The sequence below is a fragment of the Cydia amplana genome, chromosome 18 (genome assembly GCF_948474715.1).
Source record: "Cydia amplana chromosome 18, ilCydAmpl1.1, whole genome shotgun sequence".
NCBI lineage: Eukaryota > Metazoa > Arthropoda > Insecta > Lepidoptera > Tortricidae > Cydia > Cydia amplana.
Window position 1 is genome coordinate 15,235,418 of NC_086086.1, and position 25,909 is coordinate 15,261,326.

At 43.1% G+C, this 25,909-nt stretch overlaps 1 protein-coding gene across 1 annotated transcript in view; it reads left to right on the plus strand.

Moving 5' to 3' along the window:
- LOC134656350 (nucleolar protein 6) overlaps window positions 1-25,909 on the plus strand; it is a 31,540-nt gene continuing 5,631 nt past the window's right edge. The window contains exons 1-14 of the mRNA XM_063511868.1: window positions 1-99; window positions 242-1,307; window positions 1,579-1,840; window positions 1,952-2,167; window positions 2,269-2,373; window positions 9,013-9,155; window positions 10,173-10,361; window positions 11,175-11,339; window positions 13,658-13,860; window positions 15,614-15,711; window positions 19,084-19,334; window positions 23,367-23,581; window positions 24,156-24,338; window positions 25,375-25,476. Of these exons, the coding sequence (XP_063367938.1) occupies window positions 88-99; window positions 242-1,307; window positions 1,579-1,840; window positions 1,952-2,167; window positions 2,269-2,373; window positions 9,013-9,155; window positions 10,173-10,361; window positions 11,175-11,339; window positions 13,658-13,860; window positions 15,614-15,711; window positions 19,084-19,334; window positions 23,367-23,581; window positions 24,156-24,338; window positions 25,375-25,476 (3,210 nt within the window). The 5' untranslated portion in view covers window positions 1-87. The remainder of the gene's footprint in view (window positions 100-241; window positions 1,308-1,578; window positions 1,841-1,951; window positions 2,168-2,268; window positions 2,374-9,012; window positions 9,156-10,172; window positions 10,362-11,174; window positions 11,340-13,657; window positions 13,861-15,613; window positions 15,712-19,083; window positions 19,335-23,366; window positions 23,582-24,155; window positions 24,339-25,374; window positions 25,477-25,909) is intronic.

Here is a 25,909-nt window from a genome sequence, read left to right on the forward strand (position 1 = left end):
TGCTGTCGCACGTTGTTTACGTTTGAATAACCTACGTTTTCATGAATTACTGTTTAATAAATCTTATTTATCCTGTAAATTGTGACGATGGTGAAGAGAGTAAGTACTGGGGCTAAATATTACTGTCTTTTCTTATAATTTTCGTAGCCCGATGCTTGATGCTTAACAATTACCACGTCTTGAATAAAATTAACACATGTTTCAATTATTTGAGTCTGCAAATACTTTATAACTGTTTTAGGGTGCTAAAGCCTCTATATCAGAGGACGAGGAGTCATCTCAGTTGTTAAATGAAAGCGGGTCAAAGAATTCAGAACCCGCAAAGAAACGCTTGAAAACTAAAAGTTTGTATCGACAACCGACTGTAAACGAACTGAACAGACTTCAAGAAACCGAGAACTTATTCAACTCAAACTTATTCCGTCTCCAAATAGAGGAAATATTACAGGAGGTTAAGTTGAAAGAGAAAACTGAAAAGAAAATTCAAACTTGGTTTGAAGGTTTAAAAAAACATCTACAAAATATCCCTGAGGATGACACAGAATATGATTTGAATGAAAAAAACTTAGTTAAGAAACTCAAGGTTAAATTGCCAATGAACAATCAGCTAGACAAGACAAAGTGTGTCTTCAAATTTCACAAGTTTAAAAATGTTGAACTGGTCGGTTCATATGCTTTAGGATGTTCTATAAACTCCAAATTGGTACTAGATATACAAATAACGGTACCCGCAGAGACGTACACCAAAAACGATTCAATAAACTACAGATATCATAAAAAACGGGCAGCATATTTAGCATATGTAGCTTCTCATTTAAAAACATTGGAAACTGTTGAAGAACTCTTATTTTCCTTTTTAAACGGATGTCAAACACAACCAGTGTTGGATTTTAAACCTGTTGGTAAATTGGGGAACCACGTAACAGCCCGGATTCATATAGCTTGTGAAGCTGAAGCGTACAAGTTGCACCGTTTCGGCCCTGGACGTAACAACTTACGAGAGACATGGTTATTGAATAAAGAGATTGAAGACAACTCCGATGTTGGACCTCCTACCCCATACTACAACAGTAGTGTTCTCTCTGATATAACAGCATCAGCAAATATAGATTTCCTGAAGGAAACCTTAAGTAATGGTGAGAATCTGAAGCAAGCTGTTGTGTTGCTGAAAATATGGCTTCGTCAAAGAAAGCTGCAAGTGTCCGGGTTTGTCATCAGTATGCTGGTTGCACATCTCGTTCAGACAAAGAGGATCAACAATATTATGAGCAGTTATCAGATTATTAGGAATGTCTGGATTTCATTAAGTAAGTAAATATTTCCAATGTTTTTTTGCAACAACTCCCAACCTAAGGAATAGAGATTATGAACACACAAAGTGATACCACTTCAGTAATTACAAGAGTATAATAAAAGTTCATTTTAATTCAAATTATTTTATTTATTTATTTTTAAATCTTTATATCTAATATCTTACCTATTTATGTTTCCAAATCACTGTGGTCTATCAAAAATAATTTTAAGAACTACTAAGTGAAAATAGCAATTTGTCACTCACACTAAAATCTCCATTTTCAGAGACCTCGCAATGGGACAAAGGCGTCTCCCTCCACAAAGACCCCAGCTCGCCCCCTCTCTCCGAGTTCAACTACCCCGTAGTATTCCTTGATACTACTGGCTACTACAATATTTGCTGGCAGATGAGCACTGGCACATATGAGGCGTTGAGGCGGGAGGCGAGTTTAGCGGTGGATATGTTGGATGATGGCAGTGTGAATAGCTTCATACCGTTGTTTATGACACCGGTGACGCCATTGCTGCAGTATGATTATATTTTGAGGTAAGTTTTTAATACCACTGGCTTCTACATTAGATGAGCGCTGGGAGCGCGCACGTCAGTTGACAATGTTGATATCTTGGTAAAAGGATTAAACATAATTCGTGATTCCAGGTTCAAAAACTTCCCAAAACTGAAGCAAGCAGTCTTAGACAAAGTGCCGCTAGACTCCAAAGTGAACTACGGCATAGATGAACTACCTCTGGTAGTTGAAACTTTACACTCGCTTTTGGCTAAAGGCATGACGTCTAGAGCTGATCTGATACTGCCGATCGTGGAGGCTGACTTCAGCTGGCCTGTTGGGAAGGCGTATGAGAAGGTGAAAGATGGGTGAGTTACCATAAACAATATTGACATGATCAGCCTAAATCCTGTATGAATTGTTGGGCTGGGTGGCAATGAATGTGTTAAGCATATTTTTTGTATTGTAGGTATGAAGAGAAGCTGTGTTTCGGGTTCGTCTTGAATCAGGAGCACGCAATTAACATCATCGACAAAGGGCCTGCCGCCAATTTGCCTGAGGCTGAAGAATTTAGGTACCTATTTATTTATTTAAATTTCGACTAAGGCAGCAGGGGTAGCTAGCACGGTTGTATTTTTATCGCATGTCACCATGACTGTCACGTTCTAACTAGTATGTAAGTGCGAAAGTGCACAGGCATAGTGACAGGCGTTAACAATGGAACTATGCTGCGACCGCAGGCCCATATATTACCATTGCCTTATAGACTAAAATATAAAAATTTTACCTTCCAATAAAATTATTATTATGTTTCCTTCCACGTCTGAGATCTTCATTGAGAGCGTAACGCCTCCGGTGACCGATAGATGCCGCTAGCGTCTATGTAGTCGCTCCGCCGCCTCGCCGTGACGTAGTTCCGCTTCCCTTTCCTGCAAACAGACGCCCGCCCCCCGCCACTCGCCGCCGCTATGACATTGTTTCGTCGACCGTCCTGACCGATGGTCCGCAAATTTTTTTGCGAACATTTTTGCAGCATGGTGCTTTAAAATTTTCCGATCCAAAGTTTGTTCGATTAAATAGCGAGATATAGCCAGAGATCGCCACTATCGCCGCTTTGGCGGTCTCGGGATCGATCTTCCAACGGTGCTTTTCGATTCTACCCACTTTTTTCTTGCTAAATTATCTTTTACATGCCATGCTGCTACCGTTAACTCGCATTTTCGAGAGTGAAGTAGGAAGTGCGTCAACAAGTCGTTTCTAGTGTCGTTTGTTACAACGCGTGGTAACGTAAGTCGCTCCGCATCGGAGAGGAACGTGCGTCATCGTGCCTGCCGCGGGGAGCGGGGCCGGCCCGGCGCGGTGGGGTGCCGGGGCCGCGCTGCAATAGGATAGGTTTGGATTGTCTCAAACCATCTGGTAAGCCAGTTTAATGATATTCTAGCTGTATTTGGCGTTCGGAAGCGCATTGTGAATGCCTACTTGGACGCTAAAGCCCCGGTTCTCGTCCGATTACCGCAGGTGTCGGCCGAGGTCGGTGCTCGTGCTCGGAGCCCGGGAGTATTACCTCGTGTTGTTAGTTTCCGACGCGACAGTTCGTGTCGTTCGCCGCGTCGGCGCTGTCGACTTTCTCTTGTCGTCCGAGGTGCCTCCGAGACGCCGCGACGCTGCGGGCCGGCGCCCGAAGTGTCGCGGCGCAGGCGCTTCCGGTCCGCGGGACTCCGAGAGACGTCACATGCCCGCTCCTGTTGCTGCGGTCGCGGCGCGGGTGGATCGCGGACCTCTCGGTCCCGTCCTGGCGCCGAGGTGAAGGCGGACCGGACCACGGGGAGCACGCTACTGCATCTCGACTGCTCAAAGTGGAAGGAAGGTAAGTTACGTGCATGTTACGTGGAAGCCACTCTGTGGAAACACTACGAGTACAGCGGCGGGGCCGTTCGCCGCGCCGGTTGCCGTCTATCAAGGCGTCGGGCAACAGTGTCGCCGTGATGTTGCGTGCAACTACGCCACCATGGTGGCGCCAGTCGCCACGCGCACGCCTCCCCCCCTGTGCCGGCGAAAGACGCTACGGTGGCGCTGCCCGCCACGCGCATCGGAGCCTCCTGACCGGCAACGTCCATCACGCGCATCGGCGCGATGGCGCGTCACGCACCGGCGCCTCCCGAACTGGCGGTGGCTGTAGCCACGATTGGCGCCGCCCACCTCACGCATCGGCGCCTCTTGAGCTGGCCGCCACCATGGCGCCTCACGCACCAGCGAAACAGTGGCGGGCCGCCACGATGGCGGCACCCGCCTCACGCGTCGGCGCCTCTCGTGCTGGCCGCCACGATGGCGCCTCTCGCCTCACCAGCGCCTCCTGAGCCAGTGGTGGCCGCCACGATGGCGCCGCCCACCTCACGCTCCGGTGCTTCCCGAGCCGGCCGCCACGATGGCGCCTCTCGCCTCACGCACCTGCGAGCCGGTGGCGGGCCGCCACAAGGGTGCCGCCCGCCTCGCGCACCGGCGCCTCTCGAGCTGGCCGCCACGATGGCGCCTCTCGCCTCACGCACCGGCGCCTCCCGAGCTGGCCGCCACGATGGCACCTCTCGCGTCACGCGCCGGCGCCTCCCGAGCTGGCGGTGGCTGCCGCCACGATGGCGCTTCTCGCGTCACGCGCCGGCGCCTCCCAAGCTGTCGGTGGCTGCCGCCACGATGGCGCCTCTCGCGTCACGCGCCGGCGCCTCCCAAGCTGTCGGTGGCTGCCGCCACGATGGCGCCTCTCGCGTCGCACGCCGGCGCCACCCGAGCTGGCGGTGGCTGCCGCCATGATGGCGCCTCTCGCGTCACGCGCCGGCGCCTCCCAAGCTGTCGGTGGCTGCCGCCACGATGGCGCCTCTCGCGTCGCACGCCGGCGCCACCCGAGCCGGCGGTGGCTACCGGCACGATGGCGCCTCTTGCGTCACGCGCCGGCGCCTCCCAAGCTGTCGGTGGCTGCCGCCACGATGGCGCCTCTCGCGTCGCGCGCCGGCGCCACCCGAGCTGGCGGTGGCTGCCGCCACGATGGCACTTCTCGCGTCACGCGCCGGCGCCTCCCGAGCTGTTGGTGGCTGCCGCCACGATGGCGCTTCTCGCGTCACGCGCCGGCGCCTCCCGAGCTGTTGGTGGCTGCCGTCACGATGGCGCTCTCGCGTCACGCGCCGGTGCCTCTGCCGCCACGATGGCACTCCTCGCGTCACGCGCCGGCGCATCCCGAGATGTCGGTGGCTGCCGCCACGATGGCGCCTCTCGCGTCACGCGCCGGCGCCTCCTGAGCTGGCGGTGGCTGCCGCCACGATGGCGCCTCTCGCGTCACGCGCCGGCGCCACCCGAGCTGTCGGTGGCTGCCGCCATGATGGCGCCTCGCGTCACGAGCGGGCGGTGGATGCCGCCACGATGGCGCATAACGCGCCGGCGCCTCCCTAGCTGGCGATGGCTGCCGCCACGATGGCGCCGCCCACCTCACGCACCGGCACCTTCCGAGCGGCGGCGGTTGCCATGATAGCGCCGGCAATTACGTCGATGCTGCAAGTACGACGCTGTCGTCCTTTGCAATGGCACCCATGTTCTGTTCGTAAGAAAACTTACCTGTTGCCGTTCCCAATGATATCGCCAGCGGCCGCGTCGATACAGCCCGCCAAGCCGACGCCGGCCGGGCGCCACGCCGATGCCGTCCGGCGCCACGTGTACCACGGTACCAGTTTTCCCTGTCCACATGGCCCCATTGAGGTACGCAGGCGCTTATAGCTATGGTGCAACAGCACGAACAGACCGCTAAACTCTTGCTTTCGGTTAAGGATTCCTCCGTCGCCAAGGCGACGGCAGACAAGGTCCCGTGTGCTCCGCTCAAAACCGAGGTTGAAGGCATTGAAAAGGTTTGCAGTGTTCACATAATTATCTCTGCTTGCCCGCGCTCTCCAGCTTAAGTTCCGTCTTACAAAGACGAACTCGTTCGCTAAGCCCCTAATAAACAAAATGGGACAAATAAACCCGCTGCGCCTGAACGAGCTTGTGTTTCCGGTGCCAAGAGAAAGGGCCCAGGAGGACTCCAGCAGTTTCCATCTGTCTGTCTTCGACTTTATCGAAACAGTTTTGTTAAGCAAAGCGCCAAAATCGATTTTAGACTTGATTTCATCAGTGCGATTTCCTTAAAAGCATGCTACCATGCTCCTATACAAGTTTGACTGAAGGTTTTTCGTTTTCTCAACATACAGACCTGCCTTGCTGCCGAGTTTCTCACAGAAACTATACTCGATGCCTCCTGTTCAGTCTCAAATTCGCAAACGTTAGTTTATGGAGATTGCACCGTCGTAGTCCTCACCTTATACCTGTAGTCCGTTAATAATGGTAGACAATGTACGAAGTGAGGCCTTTCAAGTGGAGAGTAATCGTTAACGGGCCGCACCTGCAGCGCTGACGACAGGAGTGTACTACAAACATACAACCGTTACTACGGTTGTCGAAAAAACTGCTGATGCCAGCAGATCGTCTATAGTTCGCGCTGGTTCCTTGCTACTTACCAGGTCGGTATAACCCCCAAAGGCGACGGTTTATCAAAAAAGTCACTGCGTCCCCCGAGTGGCAGCTGCGCCCAGAAGCCGCCGAGCTATCTTCGCCTGATAGGCACCTTGTTGGTCGGCCTCTCTGCTTTCGAGAGCCCTCGCACTGTACCACGGTATGTCTTAATCGACTCTTTGAAGTGCTACCACGACGCGTTTGGCAGCTGCCGGTGATACGACTTGGCATGGATATCTCCACCTCCCAGGCTAGTCTGTTTACTGTGACGGCGTGATGAGGAGAGCTTTCTCGCAGCTGTGGTAAGCTTGCAATTTACTGGCGGTCCTAGTGAACACAACGTCAGACCACCATCCCTTACAAGTCAACGACCTTAAGAATCGAGGCGTAGCTCCTGTCAGATAGGACGCTCCAACACCGAGCCGGCGATAACCGGGTATTTCTGGTTCCGGTACTGGTTGTCTAGAAAACCAGTACCGGGGAGCACTCCCTAGATCGTCCCCTTGTCGAGGTCGCTGTACGCCCACAATGTAGAAATGATCTTCATGGTGCATCAAAAATGAGATCGACTGCCAGGTACCTCTAATACCCAGTGAAGTAGCAAGCTATCTCAGACATCTATTTCTATTCTCCATGTTAGCTTTCAGAATGATACTTGTTCAGAAGCCTGTAACAAGTGCTGTATGTGAACCACTATCGGACACTATGCCTTCTTCCATCGTCATTAATAGCGAGACCAGCGCCTCCCAAACCACCAGCTTGGGACGCGAGAAATCTTATTCAAATTACTTGCCCTAACTTGAATAATCTTACAACGTACCTATATAGAAAAGCTGCCGCACCTTTACTGGTAGCATCAGGCCGCAGGGTCAATGACCTTACCCTACTACACTGTAGCCCAGGCAATTACATAGATAACTTTGACGCTATTATTTTGTGTCCGAAATTCGGTTCTAAACCAGATAATGTGTCTCACCGACTGGACTCTCTTAGAAGCTTCGGAATAAAGTATAGACCCAGTAGGTAGTCTGGGTACGTCAACTTGTGAGAATTACACAAAATGTTAGGGGACACTGCGCTTATTTCCTTCAGACACAGTAGTCTCATCCAATCCGGCCTCGTCTACGATTGCTTTCGATCCATGATGTACTTAATCACTAAATTAGCTGGAAAACTATCCAATTACTTAGCGATATTTTGGCTTAAGTTAATTGGGAACATGACTCTTTCTTTAGACGATCCTATCGCCGAGATTCTGCGGATCGGATGCGATTTCGAATGAGAAATCTCTCAAACCAGTTTAACGTCAGATTCGAACCTGGGATTACAGTTTAAATTCTCAATTTCCTGTAATGCATCATTATAACGAGTTATTGTGATTTCATGGGTTGCAATAAGGCGTATATATTTATTCTTTCTCTGAGTTATATGACAGTAGGTGTAGCCCTAACGCTTGCGCGCCCGCTGACTCGCCACCAGGAGATAATAAACAGGTCTCAATGAAGATCTCAGACGTGGAACGGAACACATAATATAAAAATTTTACCTTCCAATAAAATTATTATTATGTTTCCTTCCACGTCTGAGATCTGAGTAATGCCTTCCTGGCAGGCTACTAGGCTACTTTTATACCGACGGTACTTCTCCTCAACAATGACATAGCGGCGGCGAGTGGCGGGGGGCGGGCGTCTGTTTGCAGGAAAGGGAAGCGGAACTACGTCACGGCGAGGCGGCGGAGCGACTACATAGACGCTAGCGGCATCTATCGGTCACCGGAGGCGTTACGCTCTCAATGAAGATCTCAGACGTGGAACCGAACACATAATACATAATTCATATTTAATATTCACATTTGGGTGGATTAACTTTTTTGTTTTTATTCTGTCCCGTGAGCTAGGCGAGTATGTCACCAAATATCACGTCAGGGAGAGGGGCTTCCCGGGAAATATCACGTAATTTTTCTCTGACAAACAATGGTATAAAATGCGAGAAAATTATATTAAATTAAAATATGTGTCGTTCTCAATCAAAAGGTACCACTTTGTTGCCTACCCCAAGGACGCTCTGACTGATTATTGGTGTAAATATACAAGCAAATTTCGTCTTTATGGTAAGCGACAAAGTGGTACCTTTTGATTGAGAACGTGACATATGTTACTAGATTAAAATATGAAGAAATCTGACACAACTCCAAATACTACTCTTAACAAAAATAACAATGCAAATGGTGCTGTTTACAAGCTTTTATTTACTTTCACCTGTCCCGTTGTCTGTCAGTCTGTAATCAAATCTTGCAAGTTAAATTTGATCTACTTCCCGGTTTCCGATGAAGCTGAAAATTTGCATGCGTGTGTAAGTCGGGTGACTGATCTGATGATGGAGACAGGAGGTAGTCATAGGAACTCTGTGATAAAACAACGGAACCTAATTGTGTTTGGGGTTTTTAGAATTGTCTCTATGAGTATTAGTTGTCTGTGGAAAAAAGTACAGTCAGCGATAAAAGCTTATACCAAAAATGAAATTTTTGTAAAAATCCGACGCAAGTATATTCAAAACGAATTTACTATTCTGGGGATTTCTTCTTAATGTCAAAAAACAAAGTATAGTGCTGATTTTGAATCCCGAACAGGCGAAACAAAATTTACATTCTTGACTTGTTCGTTTTTCACCGATGTTTTTTGTGCAGAGGTTTCTGGGGCGATAAGTCCGAACTGCGCCGTTTCCAAGATGGCTCCATCACAGAGACTTGCGTGTGGGAGGGAGACACACTATCGGAACGCCGCTCTATCCCACGACAAATTGTGGAATACCTTCTCAAGATGAAGTATGGTGAGTTTATAACTTTACAAGTATAATATCGCTAGTATTTTATAATAAACTCCAGGTTTAACCGGTTAACCCGGGTTAGTGTGATTGTGCAGTGGCCATAAAAAGTGGAATAGCTATTCCACTAAGTAGTGTTGTTAGGGTGACTAGCAATGAGGTCTACCGCGTGTAATTTCGCCGCTAGGGGCGCTAGTGTAGATGGAGGTTTTTCAAAATGTGAAATGCATAGAAGTTTTGGGGGTTTCTAGCTTTTTTATCGCTTTTTTCACTACTTATTCATAATTGTGGTAAATCTTTGTCATAATAGATTATATAATCATTGTAAAAAATAGATATAGCTCAAAAAATGTTAGGGGTTTATGAAAAGTGCCATTACTAAAATATATGCAAAATGAAACAGGTTTAAAAACGGCAAATTTAGACGTTAAAATATCTTCGTGTATATGAATGTTTTAATTAGGTATACAGGATTTTGACTCTTGGAGACCCTATACATCTCTAAGGATAATTTGATTAACTACTATATATTTTAATCTTTTAGTTATGATGACACTTAGAGACATTTACATCTCTAAATAATTTTAGATTATAGTTTTTGTATCTTTGTGTTTTTTTTTTTTTTCAATACTATTGTTATTGCGTTTTCTGTAATTCGACATTTAGAGGCTTTATACATCTCTATGTTAGTTTGATTTGATATTTACGGCTTAGTTGTATTTTATAATTATTGATGTGTTTTTTTTTTTGCTGTATGTAAATTCCATATTGACGTGTAAAAGTGCCCTTGTGGCCTATTTGCTGAATAAATGTTGATATTTGATATTTGATATTTACAACGTATTGATTTTCTAAAAACTAGCATAGAAGAATTTTGAGATCTGTTTTTCTGGACCACCATCAACAGTGGCGCCAACTGGTGAGCAAAAAAACGCTAGCCCTCATTGCAAATTAAACATCCATTCTTAAATACTGGACTACCCGTAATTTATTATATTTGTTTCATAAAAACTTTATTTTCAGACATCCCACCCACAGACCTATTCCACATTCTGGAACAGCTGAACTCTCTCACAACCCGCAAACAGTACACGCGCGAAAAAAGAATCGAGAGCGAGGAGAGCGCTCTAGCGGCGTTGCAAGCGGCCGATGACTTACGCAGAGACTTGCGCGCGCTTACGCAGTTACCGTTAGATGTCAGCGCTGTTTATGGTAAGATATTTTGTATTTATTTTAAGTTTCAATTAAATAAATACATATTGTTTGACATTCTTACACAGATTGACAAAGTCCCACGGTAAAGCTTTGGATTCCTCCGAAAACGGTGCCGTCATATTACGGCCGCTATATAGCGTTGAATGGCATCGCTAGAACGTTGTCTATGTAAACAAGTTGGCGCGGTTTCCTAGACGGCGTTGATTGTCAACGTAACGTAAAAAAGCGGTGCCGTCATTTGGAAGACGGCCGCCATGACGGTGTCGATAGTTTCGTGAACGTTTTATAAAGATAGCGGTGACGCCATTTTGAATAAATGACACGAGATTTGAATAAATGATTCCGTACTACGATTATTTTCCTCTTCTGATGATATTTCATCCTCCAGGTAAATTATAGATGGTCAAGCAAATCTTGTCTCTAGAAAAAGGCGCGAAATTCAAATTTTCTATGGGACGTTATCCCATCGCGCCTACATTTTTCAAATTTCCCGCTTTGACCTTGGTGGCTGACGGTGTGTTATGACGCCGTGGTACTTTCCACATGTCGCCACCGTAAAGACGGCCGTCTTTTGCGGCCGCTATATGACGGCCGTCATATGACGGCACCGTTTTCGGAGGAATCCAAAGCTTAAGCCGAAGGAGGGGCCAATTACTACGTAGTGGCCATTAACTGTAGCAGTCATCCTATTTACGATTATTATTTGTAGCGACGCCATCTAACGGAAAGTGTAATCAACTTATCTTCCATTGTCAGGTTTAGGAGAGACGCATCTTCATGATTATTCTCAAAAACTTCTCAACTTTCTAGGCACATCATCAGTGTTCAGTTACTGCGACCCCACACCGCCGTTGCCGGCGCCGCCATACAATCCGTGGCGGCGAGGCGGCACGTGTCTAATTAAGGATATAGAGAAAGACGGAGTTTTCCAAGCGCCTGAGTTCGTGCCTGTTTGCGAAACTGTTGTTGAGCTTGGTAAGTATCCAAAATATTGTGTTAGTGTAGTTAGAATCAGGGATGTTGCGGATGCAGATTTTTTGACATCCGCGGATGCGGATATTTAAAGGCTCACATCCGCGGATGCGGATGCGGATGTCAAGATTAGGTACTTAACAAACGTCAAATATTACCTTTTTAATATTTTTTTATTTAAAATAAACGAAACGTTTAGTATTTAAGCAAGAATATAGGTGCGTTATATTTAATAAACAGTAACTTGGCCGACTTTTCTGGATCTAGACGATTTGGTTATAGGTAATAATGACGAAATTATATACCAAGCACTTACGCCGCCGCCCGTTAAGACGTTCCTGTACCGACCTGTTCGACATCCGCATCCGCATAAGCTCCGCATCAATTTTATGCGGATGCGGATGCGGATGCGGATGTTGAAAATAATGCGGAAGTTCCGCGGTTGCGGATGCGGATGCGGATGTTCTTAACATCCCTGGTTAGAATTCAGTGGCTACAGAGAGCGAACAAATCTTGATTTGTCTTCTGTGTGTCCAGACTTTGAGTCGCCATAACACCCTGAATACCGACATGCATGTATAAATATTAGGGATGTAACGATACATGACTTTGCCGATACGATACCGATACCGATATTCAAAGTAAATAATCGGCGATACCGATACCGATAATTATCGATAGCCTGATAGTTAGTAAATTAAATAAATAAAGAATTATATCCTTTATATGCATAAAACATACTTATGTTTAATAGACACTCGATTTTAAGAAGTGTGAAAAACTGAAAAATAAAAATAAAGAAAAATATATTCCTATTAGCAAAATAGCACGATTATAGCAGCTTCACTGTTACGTCGAGTAAGTAAAGTTTTGACAAGGACCGGAATTAAGTTGTTCGTGACTATAAATATTTTATATATATATATATTTTTTAGATGTATTATATATAACGTAGGTATTCTTTATATTTGAAATATTGTTACTTCTAATTTATTGACTGTTACTTTATTGACTTTCCTCTAGTCTATTGTACTCAGTGCTATATTTGTCTACCGTTCTTCATCAATTCTCATCTACTCAAAGGTTAACTGGAAGAAATCCCTTAAAGGGATAAGTTCGCCTTTGTACTGCCTATCCTGTGCCATAAATTTGTGTTTTGTACAATAAAGAGTTTATACATACATACATACATACAAGTTGAAATTGAGGTGAAGAATATTCTTGCCCAATAAAATACCTTACTGTGAGTTGTTTACATTTTGTTATGATATCGGGTGTATTTAAATCGGCGATGCCGATATATCGGCCTGCCGATTATATCGGCCGATATATCGTATCGGTATCGGTATCGTTACATCCCTAATAAATATCCTTCAAGCGCCTTAGTGTAAGGCCTGAGTGGACGCTCGGAGCGGAGCGTTCGGCGACGCGTGCAGCGTGGCTGTGGGCTCACGCGTGATGTGAGCAGCGTGCACTAAGGCCGCTCCTATACGTGCGCATTTGTTTAACATGCACGCCGCACGCCCCGCCCCGCTGCACGCACAACTCGAGCGTCCACTCAGGCCTTACACTTAGGTATTTTCATGTACCTAACACTTGACATGAAAACTTACCTTGGTCCGACAATGGTATCTTGGATAATAAGCTATATTACATATGTACCTTTCGCAGTGTTCACGGCTACTAGGGCACAGAATAAGTAATAGGACTACCACATAGAAAGGACGCTTCCTACAAAAACTAAGTCACAGAACATATTAAAGAGGTTAGAATGGCTATCGCGCGCAGTTAGTATCGGAACCGGTGTCGTCGCTCGTTCCTCCACATTTCCACATTTCTCGCGCAACGGTAGTAAAAACTTGTGTGCCTGGTGAATGGATACGCCTCCTTTAGACAGATTTGATGTCTGGCTTCTTAATCTGAAGGTTATTGTGGCGCAAAAGGCATGTTTACGTTTTTCGGTCAGCGCGGGCGAGTACTAGCATGCGAGCGTTTGCTCATAACCGGCGGCGACACGTACCCTGCTCGCATCGCCATTCTACTTGTTCTGTGAACGAAGTTAACAGCAATTCAGTTCAGGGTCGAATCATGATATCCCTTTCTTACTTATGGCACTATCGCCTTCGGCTAGTTAGGGTTGTCAAAATTCAAGTCATTATCTTATCTGTGGTCGTGCACGCAGAGGGACGTCAAGTTGTGTCAACCCTAATAATTGCTCGGAGCGATGCTGAGCCGAACGGAGCCGAGTTTGCCCGAAGTCAGGGAGTTTCCCCATTAACTAGTGTTGAAATATCACCATTCTTTTTATTTTTATATTTTAGGCCACAGCGGCAAATGGCCTGGCGAACTAGAAGCCTTCCGTTGCCTAAAAGCAGCCTTCAACCTCCAGATAGCAGACAGATTAAACAAGCAGTTCGATCTGCCAACCCACGCCTACCCGACGCATATAGACGTCCTGAAGAATGGATTAGTCTTCAGGCTGGTTATAGCGCATCCGAAGGAAATCACTCTTTTGAGGAAAGAGGTAGGTTTCAAGTGTTTCAACTTCCAGATAGATTAAATAGGCAGTTAGATCTGCCAAGCCACGCCTACCCGACGCATATAGACGTCCTGAAGAACGGACTGGTCTTCAGGCTGGTTATATATAGCACATCCGAAGGAAATAACTCTTTTGAGGAAAAAGGTAGGTTTCAAGTGTTTCAACTTCCAGATAGATTAAATAGGCAGTTAGATCTGCCAAGCCACGTCTACCCGACGCATATAGACGTCCTGAAGAACGGACTGGTCTTCAGGCTGGTTATATATAGCACATCCGAAGGAAATCACTCTTTTGAGGAAAGAGGTAGGTTTCAAGTGTTTCAACTTCCAGATAGATTAAATAGGCAGTTAGATCTGCCAAGCCACGTCTACCCGACGCATATAGACGTCCTGAAGAATGGATTAGTCTTCAGGCTGGTTATAGCGCATCCGAAGGAAATCACTCTTTTGAGGAAAGAGGTAGGTTTCAAGTGTTTCAACTTCCAGATAATTAAATAGGCAGTTAGATCTGCCAAGCCACGCCTACCCGACGCATATAGACGTCTTGAATAACGGACTAGTCTTCAGGCTGGTTATAGCGCATCCGAAGGAAATCACTCTTTTGAGGAGAGAGGTAGGTTTCAAAGTTTCAACCTCCTGACAGATTAAGTAGGTACCTCGGTCTGCCAACCCACGCCTACCCGACGAATATAGACGTCTTGAAGAACGGACTGGTTTTCAGGCTGGCTTTAACGCATCCGAAGGAAATCACTCTTTTGAGGAGAGAGGTAGGTTTCAACTTCCACATAGATTAAATAGGCAGTTCGATCTGCCAACCCACGCCTACCCGACGCATATAATAATAAATAATAAATAAATAAATATTATAGGACATTATTACACAAATTGACTAAGCCCCACGGTAAGCTCAAGAAAGCTTGTGTTGTGGGTACTCAGACAACGATATATATAATATACAAATACTTAAATAGATAATAGAAAACAACCATGACTCAGGAACAAATATCTGTGCTCATCACACAAATAAATGCCCTTACTGGGATTCGAACCCAGGACCGCGGCTTCACAGGCAGGGTCACTACCCACTAGGCCAGACCGGTCGTCAAAACGGACTGATCTTCAGGCTGGTCATAGCGCATCCGAAGGAGATCACTCTTTTCAGGAGAGAAGTAGTTTTTAGGGTTCCGTACCCAAAGGATAAAAACGGGACCCTATTACTAAGACTCCGCTGTCCGTCCGTCCGTCCGTCCGTCCGTCTGTCACCAGGCTGTATCTCACGAACCGTGATAGCTAGATAGTTGAAATTTTCACAGATGATGTATTTCTGTTGCCGCTATAACAACAAATACTAAAAACAGAATAAAATAAAGATTTAAGTGGGGCTCCCATACAACAAACGTGATTTGGTGACCGAAGTTAACGTCGGGCGGGGTCAGTACTTGGATGGGTGACCGTTTTTTTGCTTGTTTTGCTCTATTTTTTGTTGATGGTGCGGAACCCTCCGTGCGCGAGTCCGACTCGCACTTGGCTGTTTTTTTTATATTTTGACAGTAACCGAAAATATACCTTTTTCGACTTTTATTATACTTTTTTAAGAATCTCAAATAGTACATTTAAAAACTATCCGACAAGTAGTAATATATCTGTTATACTTTGTGTGACTTTCATTCATTATAACTTTTTTAACTTGCATTCATTATAACTTTTTGTGACTCTCATTTTTGTGACCTTTTTTTCAGGTGGAAAATGGAGTGGTAAAATTCAAAGAGAGTGATGAGAGTATCAAATTGCAGCGCGACACAGTTCTTTTGCCCCGACTTAGGGGCGCTTTGCACGGGTAAGACATACTATAAACCGCTTTTGTTCATCTTAATTGTAGTTTATGTAACTGCTACATAATGAATGGCATTAAAACTAGAGTGTGGGTTTATGAAGAATGAGTTTCATAATAGAATCACATGAGTGTTAATGCCTAATTATGTACAGTACACGGCTTTATATAAGAGAATTAATAAATTAAAGTCAAGAGTTTTCCCGAGTTGTAAGGAAATAAGTTTTTCACCTCAGCAGCTCGAACAAGGGTACTTTGCTACTTAAAAACAGTGAGCAAAATCGCATTTTGCTCACTGAGTGAGACAAAATGAGCAAAATGCAATTTTGCTCACTCAGTGAGCAAAATGCGATTTTGCTCACTGTTTTTAAGTAGCAAAGTACCCTTGTTCGAGCCGCTGAGGTGAAAATTTAATTGTTGGTATATCTTAAGAAAACATGAGTGAATAGAGGTAAGTGATGAAGAAGGAATACATTTTTCGGGTTCTCTAATATGTTCTCACTGCTGAGGTGAAAAGTTTTGTGAACTACACGAGATCAAAGTTATTTACATCTCGTGCGCTTTTGAGTCCCTTACTACGCTCAAGATTCTAAATTAGATTCACTCGCTACGCTCGTGAATCTAGTATAGAATCTTTCGCTTGCACGGGACTCAAAATAAGCACTCGAAGAAATATCAAGCTTTGATCTCTTGTTGTACAAATAACTATTGTAAAAAAAGTTTTAAGTTTAAACCACCGCAAAAAACTTGACTTGATTGCCGATAAATAACGACTAGCTATCGACTATTTTGAAATTTAATATAATGTTCACACTGTAGAGGCAAATTTTTTCCTAAAAATAACTTTTAACAAAAATTTAAAAATAACCGACCAAAGAAAGCAGTTGAAAATGGCAACGTTTATGGCAACATCAGAAGTTCCAATTTGTTCTTATCGTATGAAGTCGAAGGTATATAACCGTCCATTATACGTGGTCCTACCTACGTAGGTATACCTAATGTTACGTATACGTAAATAAAATTTTCATTTCACTTATAATCAGTGATCGGCACGACCCGTGTCGCACGGTGTCAATGACCTCAATCATTATGTTAACATGGATATGCCCCGAGATTTCGGTCTTTTTAGGAAGTCAGTATTTCCGATTGTAGTACATAAAGGTATTCCAGACAGGAAGATGAATGATTTTTACCATTAAATAAAACGACATCAAGTTCAAAATAGGTATACAGGGTGGATTTTCTTTTTGGGTCAGTGAGGGCAGCTACCAGATCCCGTGCTGCTACGAGAAAACGGTCTAAGAAGACCTTCCCTCGATTTCAAATTAACGAAGATTGGCTTTTACAGATTTTGGAAAAACCATACAGGGTGCGAGAAAAAGGTCATTTTTGACAAACTTTTTTTTTGATGCCAATCGATCCCATTCCTATTAAGGATCAAAAGCTTGTATGGAACCAAAAAAAAATTTCCGGCTAGAAAAGCCACTAATCGAGGAAAACTTTTCCCATACAATTTGTATGAAAATGAAAACTTTTATTTTTCACATGCTGTTTTTGTATGCTAATCGATTCCATTCCTATCCAGTATCAATAGTTTCCTAGGGGTCAACTTACGGTAATGTACTAAAAAGCCACAAATTAATAAAAACTTTTTCCATACATTTACTATGGGGAAAATGTGAAATGTTATTCTCAATTTTCTATCTCGCCCATCAGTCCTACAGCAATGTCTTCATACAGTATTATGGTCCTTAAATGTAACAGGACTGATTGGCCAGATAGAAAAATGTGAATTAAATTTCACATTTTCTCCATAGTAAATGTATGGAAAAAGTTTAAAAAAAAATAAAAATAAAAAGTCATTTATTGTCGCAAAACACAGTAACAAAATAAAACAAACAAGGAAAAAGAAAAAAGACACAATAAGCACATAAGTCCAATAGGGTTGCTGACTGTATAAATATATATATGTTTAATTATAACTATGTAGAAGGAGGAGTTAATTTGAACGTGACGTCGTGTGTGCGTTTCATATACACTAGTATCTAACCGTTCCGACAGTTCGAGAAAAAAAAAAAGAACTTGACTTGACCTGACAGTCAACCACCCTATAAGGGCAATAAGCATTAATTACAGCAGCAGTAAAGTAGCGATAAGTATACATACATCTATTAATAACTACTTATCTAATAGGTATAACATTTAGAACTATTTGTTAACATATAAATACCTACTATTTAAGTGCGACAATAGGCTCGGGACTCAGCTTGTGCCGCGAGTCAGGTGACTGCACAGCGCTGTTTTTCAGCCCGTACCTGTCTCTTTGCGTATATAAAAGAAAATATGAATTGCTAGCTATAGGGGAATACATGCCTTCATAGCCTGTATTAACATTTAAGTAGGTGTTCATTTAAATCTAAATTTCAATTTTCTACCTATAGAAATATTTGTTCACGTCCAGCAATGGGGCCCTAATATGTTTTACTTTAATTTGATTTACATTTAGGTAAGTGTACATTGTTATGCAACTAATCATCGTTCACATTATTGTTTCCTTAAAAGAATTCTTTTAACATTATTTTTGAAGGTTGGTAATGACATATTAGTACGGAGAGGGGGTGGTAAATCATTCCATATTTTGGAGGCACGATAGCTAAAACTTCCTTGGAACCCTATAAATTTATGCTTTGGTACAATTAACTTATTAACATATTCTTTAATTTCTTTAATTTGTGGCTTTTTAGTACATTACCGTAAGTAGACCCCAAAGAAACTATTGATACTGGATAGGAATGGAATCGATTGGCATACAAAAATAGCATGTGAAAAATAAAAGTTTTCATTTTCATACAAATTGTATGGGAAAAGTTTTCCTCGATTTGTGGCTTTTCTAGCCGGAAATTTTTTGTTGGTTCCATACAAGCTTTTGATCCTTAATAGGAATGGGATCGATTGGCATCAAAAAAAAAGTTTGTCAAAAATTACCTTTTTCTCGCACCCTGTATGTTTTTTCCAAAATCTGTAAAAGCCAATCTTCATTAATTTGAAATCGAGGGAAGGTCTTCTTAGACCGTTTTCCCGTAGCAGCACGGGATCTGGTAGCTGCCCTCACTGACCCAAAAAGAAAATCCACCCTGTATAATCACATAGTAATATATCAATTTTTTATTTAATAATTAATTATACATTTTATAAGCTTATTTAACACTTTATCGTATATTTGCAAATATATATCATACAATAAAATTATTCTATTTAACAAAATCACGGAGTTATGTTATAATCTAATCATGTCCATATTATGATTTCTGCTCGCAATCCCGCGGTGCGTCACGGGTCGTGTCGATCACTGCTTATAATAATTACTTATTGTTACAGCTTGCACCAACGCCACCCCTCCTTCGGCGTAACCTCCTGCCTCCTCCAACGCTTCCTTTCCGCCCACCTCCTCGCCCCGCACTTCCCCCCCCTCGCCGCCCCCCTCCTCGCAGCCCGGGTCTACTCCTCGCCGGCTCCTCACGCCGCGCCGGCCGCTCCTCAAGCAGGGTTCATGAGGAGCTTGAGGCTGTTGTGCGAGACGGACTGGGGGAGCGAGATGGTGGTGCTGGACTTTAATGGGGATATGAAACGTGAGTATAAGATAAGATAAGATAAAGATAAGATAAAAGATAGTTTATTCAAGTAGGCATAATTACAATGCGCTTATGAACACCCCTCCTTCGGCGTAACCTCCTGCCTCCTCCAACGCTTCCTCTCCGCCCACCTCCTCGCCCCGCACTTCCCCCCCCTCGCCGCCCCCCTCCTCGCAGCCCGGGCGTACGCCTCGCCGGCTCCTCACGCCGCGCCGGCCGCTCCTCAAGCAGGGTTCATGAGGAGCTTGAGGCTGTTGTGCGACACGAACTGGGGGAGCGAGATGGTGGTGCTGGACTTTAATGGGGATATGAAACGTGAGTATAAGATAAGATAAGATAAAGATAAGATAAAAGATAGTTTATTCAAGTAGGCATAATTACAATGCGCTTATGAACACCCCTCCTTCGGCGTAACCTCCTGCCTCCTCGAACGCTTCCTCTCCGCCCACCTCCTCGCCCCGCACTTCCCTCCCCTCGCCGCCCCCCTCCTCGCAGCCCGGGCGTACTCCTCGCCGGCTCCTCACGCCGCGCCGGCCGCTCCTCAAGCAGGGTTCATGAGGAGCTTGAGGCTCTTGTGCGAGACGAACTGGGGGAGCGAGATGGTGGTGCTGGACTTTAATGGGGATATGAAACGTGAGTATAAGATAAGATAAGATAAAGATAAGATAAAAGATAGTTTATTCAAGTAGGCATAATTACAATGCGCTTATGAACGTCAAATAAAGCTACACCGGCTCCAACCCTACACCTCTGCCCCGAGATTTAAATACCCCCTCAATTGGAGGAGGGTATCCCAATATGGGACCGGCAACAAACTCGGCGGGACACATCTTTTCAATAATAATTACATCTTATAGCTTAAGCTGGCGTGGGTCACTCCGCGATTTCGTCGCGTCGCTACAACCTACAAGTACATGCGGCCCACACCAATAGGGTTGGCAATAGGCTACATGACTAATTTTTTTTTATGGTATCAATCGATCGGGTTTGTTTTTAGGATCAAATGTCTATATGGGACCCATTGCATTAAAGTAACACAAAAGTCAGAAATTGTAGTCAAAGTCCGACAGTCGCACTTCACTCGCGAAACGCTCTATACAAAACGGCCAGAGGCCGTGACGTCATCGCCCAACTTTTATTATGGACAAAACAAGAAAATTGCGTTTTTGTCGGTGAAATATTGCGTTTATGTATATAGTTGCTATACAATATTTTTTTGGATGAAATGTAAGGAATCGAATGGTACCCTTACTTTTATCGTTTTTGGAAGTTAAAAAAACATAAATTTTGAAACTTTCAGGTCCTGTAATTTTGTAATTTTTCAATATTTTATTTTAATATCCACATTATTGTGATAAATTGCTCGTTTGCTATCTATTTTACTAGATTTTGTTATAAAATTCAACATGATGATCCCTATTGTCAAAGGTGTGCATAGATTTATAAGATGTAATTTTTTTTGAATAGATGTGTCCCGCCGAGTTTGTTGCCGGTCTCATATTGGGATACCCTCCTCCAATTGAGGGGGGATTTAAATCTCGGGGCAGAGGTGTAGGGTTGGAGCCGGTCTACCTAGCTTTATTTAACGTTCATAAGCGCATTGTAATTATGCCTACTTGAATAAACTATCTTTTATTTTTATCTTATCTAGATGGTGCCATCATAGCTTGCTCCTTTTTCTATGAGAGTTGGTTTAAAGCACTGGCATCCAGGGCATTAGAAAAACAAAAATTTGACACAATTCTAGGGATTGACAGGTCAAGCTATGATTGCGCCATCTGCTAAATACTCCGACCGGCCAACCCCGTTTTGGTGTCTAGCCATGGGTGCGTATCATAATGAATATGCACTTTTGGTATAATTTCAATTTACAAACGTTCAAAACGTATACTAATCTTATGTATAATGCACTAAATCTATATTTTCAATAAGGATAACATAAAAATAATATAACATACACTATACATACCGCTGTTTGGTATAACATACAAATAAACTAATTACATTTAATATAACATTCATTATGCATATAAATTAAAATAATGAATAACATCTCATATAAATATCTGAACAAAACACCAGTAAAATTATTTGGATAGCTCAGTATTTCATAGGTCATCGAAACTAATTACTGTCAGAAAAGTAGGTTAGGTTAGGTCAGAACTGTGACTCCCCAGGAAATGAAACTACTACCAGAAAAGTAGGTTAGGTTAGGTTAGAACCGTGACTCCCCAGAAAAAGAAACTGCTACCAGAAAAGTAGGTTAGGTTAGGTTTGAACTATGTGACCCCCTCAGAGAAAGAAACTGCTACTAGAAAAGTAGGTTAGGTTAGAACTGTGACCCCTCAGTGAAAGAAACTGCTACCAGAAAAGTAGGTTAGGTTAGGTTAGAATTGTTACCCCACAGAAAAAGAAACTGCTACCATAAAATAGGTTAGGTTAGGTTAGAACTGTGACCTCCCACAGAAAAAACTGCTACCAGAAAAGTGGGTTAGGTTAGGTTAGAACTGTGACCCCTCAGAGAAAGAAACTGCTGCCAGAAAAGTAGGTTAGGTTAGGTTAGAACTGTGACCCCCCACAGAAAAAACTGCTACTAGAAAAGTAGGTTAGGTTAGAACTGTTACCCCGCAGAAAAACACAAGGTTAGGTTTATTGCGTGGTATTTGTTTTGTATATTATATTATTTCAAAGTTATACCTTTTTATACTTATCATAAACGATATTATATGTAAAGTTCATTATACATTATAAAATTATAGAATTCATTGTTATACGTATTGCACGTTATACTTATTGCACGTTATGCCATTCAAAATTATACTAATTGAATTTATATATTCTGAGCAATATATATATTATAGGTTTGTATACGTTCTATTACTTACCCGTGACAACACAAATCTTACTTACCTTAGGTATATTTCATTCTTATACCACAGAATAAATAATAGTACTAGGTACAGAAGATTCACTCTCTAACAAAACGCGTCTATTACGACAGATATGACCGCTAGGTGGCGCAAGCGCTAGCGTCCGTTCCGTAGCGGTGCGCGGCAACCACTATGGCTAGAGGGTACTTTTTTATGTTGTTATTCTAACCCTTTGTTCATGGGACAACAATAGTAGCTAATAATTTTATAACTAATACGGGACTTAATCGCATAAATCTTGCGTTTTTTTATGGCCTGACGTTCCGAACGTGACGTTATATTCGTGGTCACAGGCAAAATGGCGAGGAATAGGAATGTTGACACATGTTGAATTTTATAACGAAATCTAGTAAAATAGATAGCAAACGAGCAATTTATCACAATAATGTGGATATTAAAATAAAATATTGAAAAATTACAAAAATTCAGGACCTGAAAGTTTCAAAATTTAAGTTTTTTTTAACTTCCAAAAACGATAAAAGTAAGGGTACCATTCGATTCCTTACATTTCACCAAAAAAAAATATTGTATAGCAACTATATACATAAACGCAATATTTCACCGACAAAAAAGCAATTTTCTTGTTTTGTCCATACTACAACGTGGGCGATGACGTCACGGCCTCTGGCCGTTTTGTATAGGGCGTTTCGCGAGTGAAGTGCGACTGTCGGACTTTGACTACAATTTCTGACTTTTGTGTTACTTTAATGCAATGGGTCCCATATAGATATTTGATCCTAAAAACAAACCCGATCGATTGATACCATAAAAAAAATTAGTCATGTAGCCTATTGTATCAATATCTTTTTGCTGTAGTGCGCGGGGTGAAAATCGTGTTAGTTTAAATCAATATAATATTATCTCAGTTTGTTAGAAGAATTGTTGTACTACATTCTACTGATAACTTGCTTAGATAGTAGATAGCCTATTATAGAGGGGGCTTAGGGCATATTACTACCACAATAGTGCCCGTTTCATTAAAACCAGGACGTAAAAAGTGACCCAGGAGACCGTAACTTGGCAATAGTGACAACAAAGTTTGATTTTCCCGTAAGCTTCTTTAACACCTTATCTATAACACATTTTTTTTATTCCACAGGTGAAGAACTCTTAGAAATCGAAACTAAATTCTCCCAACGTGACGCCACAGCGCCATACATGTATATAGTGACGTCATACGATGGGGACCTACCCTCCGTATGGACCATGCAAGCGCCGACCAAACACACTGTTTTACGTGCACAAGCTTTGGCCAGAAATACACTCGCTTACATGGAGAATAAGCTGATGAAAGACATGCTTGATAATGTATTGGTGAGTAATTTATACAAAAAAAAAATACTTCCGCGAATGCTTTGGCTGTGGAAAATGATTTTCTTATCTCGTTTATTATGAATCATAAACCGATTTAGGTGTTAATGCAGTACAATTTATTTATTTTGAGAAATACAATTTACATACGAACATTTTAAAAGGTACAAATACAAAATGTAGAAATATAATATAAAAGGGTTTAGATACCCTGATAATGAGTCTGCATACTACACCGTCATATTTTATAAACTTCAAATTTGTATCGTATTGAAGTGCATACTAAAGGGCCTTCTTATATCTAAGAAGTTTATATTTTTATTTTTTCCTATAAGAGTGTCCCACTGCTGGGAAAAGGCCTCCCCTCTTTTCCGCCATTTGATCTTATACGATGCACACTCGCGCCACTCTTTAAAAAAATGTGTCAAAGTCGTCCCGCCATCTCCGTTTTGGTCTTCCTCTGCCCCGAGACCCATCCTATGGGTCCCAGTATGTAGCTAGTTGGTTCCAGTTAGCAAAAAACGGGTGTTTATAAAAATAACATTAAATTATTAACGTGTTTATTTTTTTATTTCAGAGCGCCTTCGTCCCGTCCTACGCAGGTTACGACGTACTAATCCACCTCCACCCCTCACTGACTCCCTACTTATCCGAGCGGGTCGACGTGAAGCCGACACCTAAACCGTTACCTGACGGCGCTGGTGACGTCATACCGGTTGTAGCATTCAACCCTGTGACGAGATACTTAGATGAACTCAAGGTGAGGCTTTATAATATGATAAAGATAAGATAAGATAAAAGATAGTTTATTCAAGTAGGCATAATTACAATGCGCTTATGAACGTCAAATAAAGCTAGGTAGACCGGCTCCAACCCTACACCTCTGCCCCGAGAAGATTTAAATCCCCCCTCAATTGGAGGAGGGTATCCCATTATGGGACCGGCAACAAACTCGGCGGGACACATCTTTTCAAAAATAATTACATCTTATAATTAACATGCATTACGAGAAAATAAGGAAAAAAAAAATACATATGTTCTTGGAGCGGCAGCTGACGTTCACGAGACTTCATGATACTGTAACCAATTATTAAGATATCTGTGATGCACTCTGAATATAGCTGTTTCACTCTAACTATCGAAGCGTACATATAGGATCAAGGGCGCGATGCACTAGTAAGAGTGTGTATATCTGTCTCACTCTATGTCTGTATACTCTTACACTTTGTCACAGTGGTCTGTACAGAGTTAGGTTAGACAGACTTGTATGTATGTCAGGGTTCGAAATTATCCAGATAATTAGAGTCTTTGATAATTATCAAGATAACTATCATTGATAATTATCCTTTCGAGCCCTGATGTATGTGGGTGTCAGCTACAAGTGATAATCCACTTGCACCCCTCACTGACTCCCTACTTATCCGAGCGGGTCGACGTGAAGCCGACACCTAAACCGTTACCTGACGGCGCTGGTGACGTCATACCGGTTGTAGAATTCAACCCTGTGACGAGATACTTGGATGAACTAAGGGTAAGACTCAAATCTGTCACTTTAAGTATGACGTTTCAGATACGACCAACAATTTATCTCCATTAATTTCGCCGAAACGCTGGTTTAAACTTTGTAGTATTTATTTGTACATATTTCTTTAATCCACCAACGGAGCGGCAGCTGACGTTCACGTGGCTTAATTATTCTCCCTTAACCAATTTACGAGTTTTTACCAGAAAATATTTTTATTTTTGCCTTGTATAATTTATTGAAATATTGCAAATATTTATATTGTTTGTTTCAGAGTGCATACAGCGATTTCGCTCTGTTCTTCCACGATTACTACGGCGGTGAAATAATCGCTGTGCTGTGGAAACCAGACATCGGAGACGAGAAAGATTTCCAGGTGATATATCATTACTCGTATCGTATCTTCTATATCGGGCCCTACAATGAAGTTACCTTAAACGCTGAGATAACTTATTTTGCTGAAAGAAAACACATTTTTCAATAAAATGCCAGTCGTGGCTCACTCCGCGATTTCGTCGCCTCGCTACAAGTACATGCGGCCCACACCAATTTTGGTGTCTAGCCATAGTGGTTGCCGCGCACCGCTACGGAACGGACGCCTTGCGCTTGCGCCCCCTAGCGGTAATATTTGTCGTAATAGACGCGTTTTGTTAGTGAGTGAATCTTCTGTACCTGGTACTATAATTAATTCTGTGTCAGAACCAATCAGAGTATGGTATGACATAAGGGGTGGAAGGAACCTTCTTGACCGAAGCGTAGCGAAGGTCTACGTTTTGACTCGGTGAGGTATATGCAAAAGTACTTAAGTG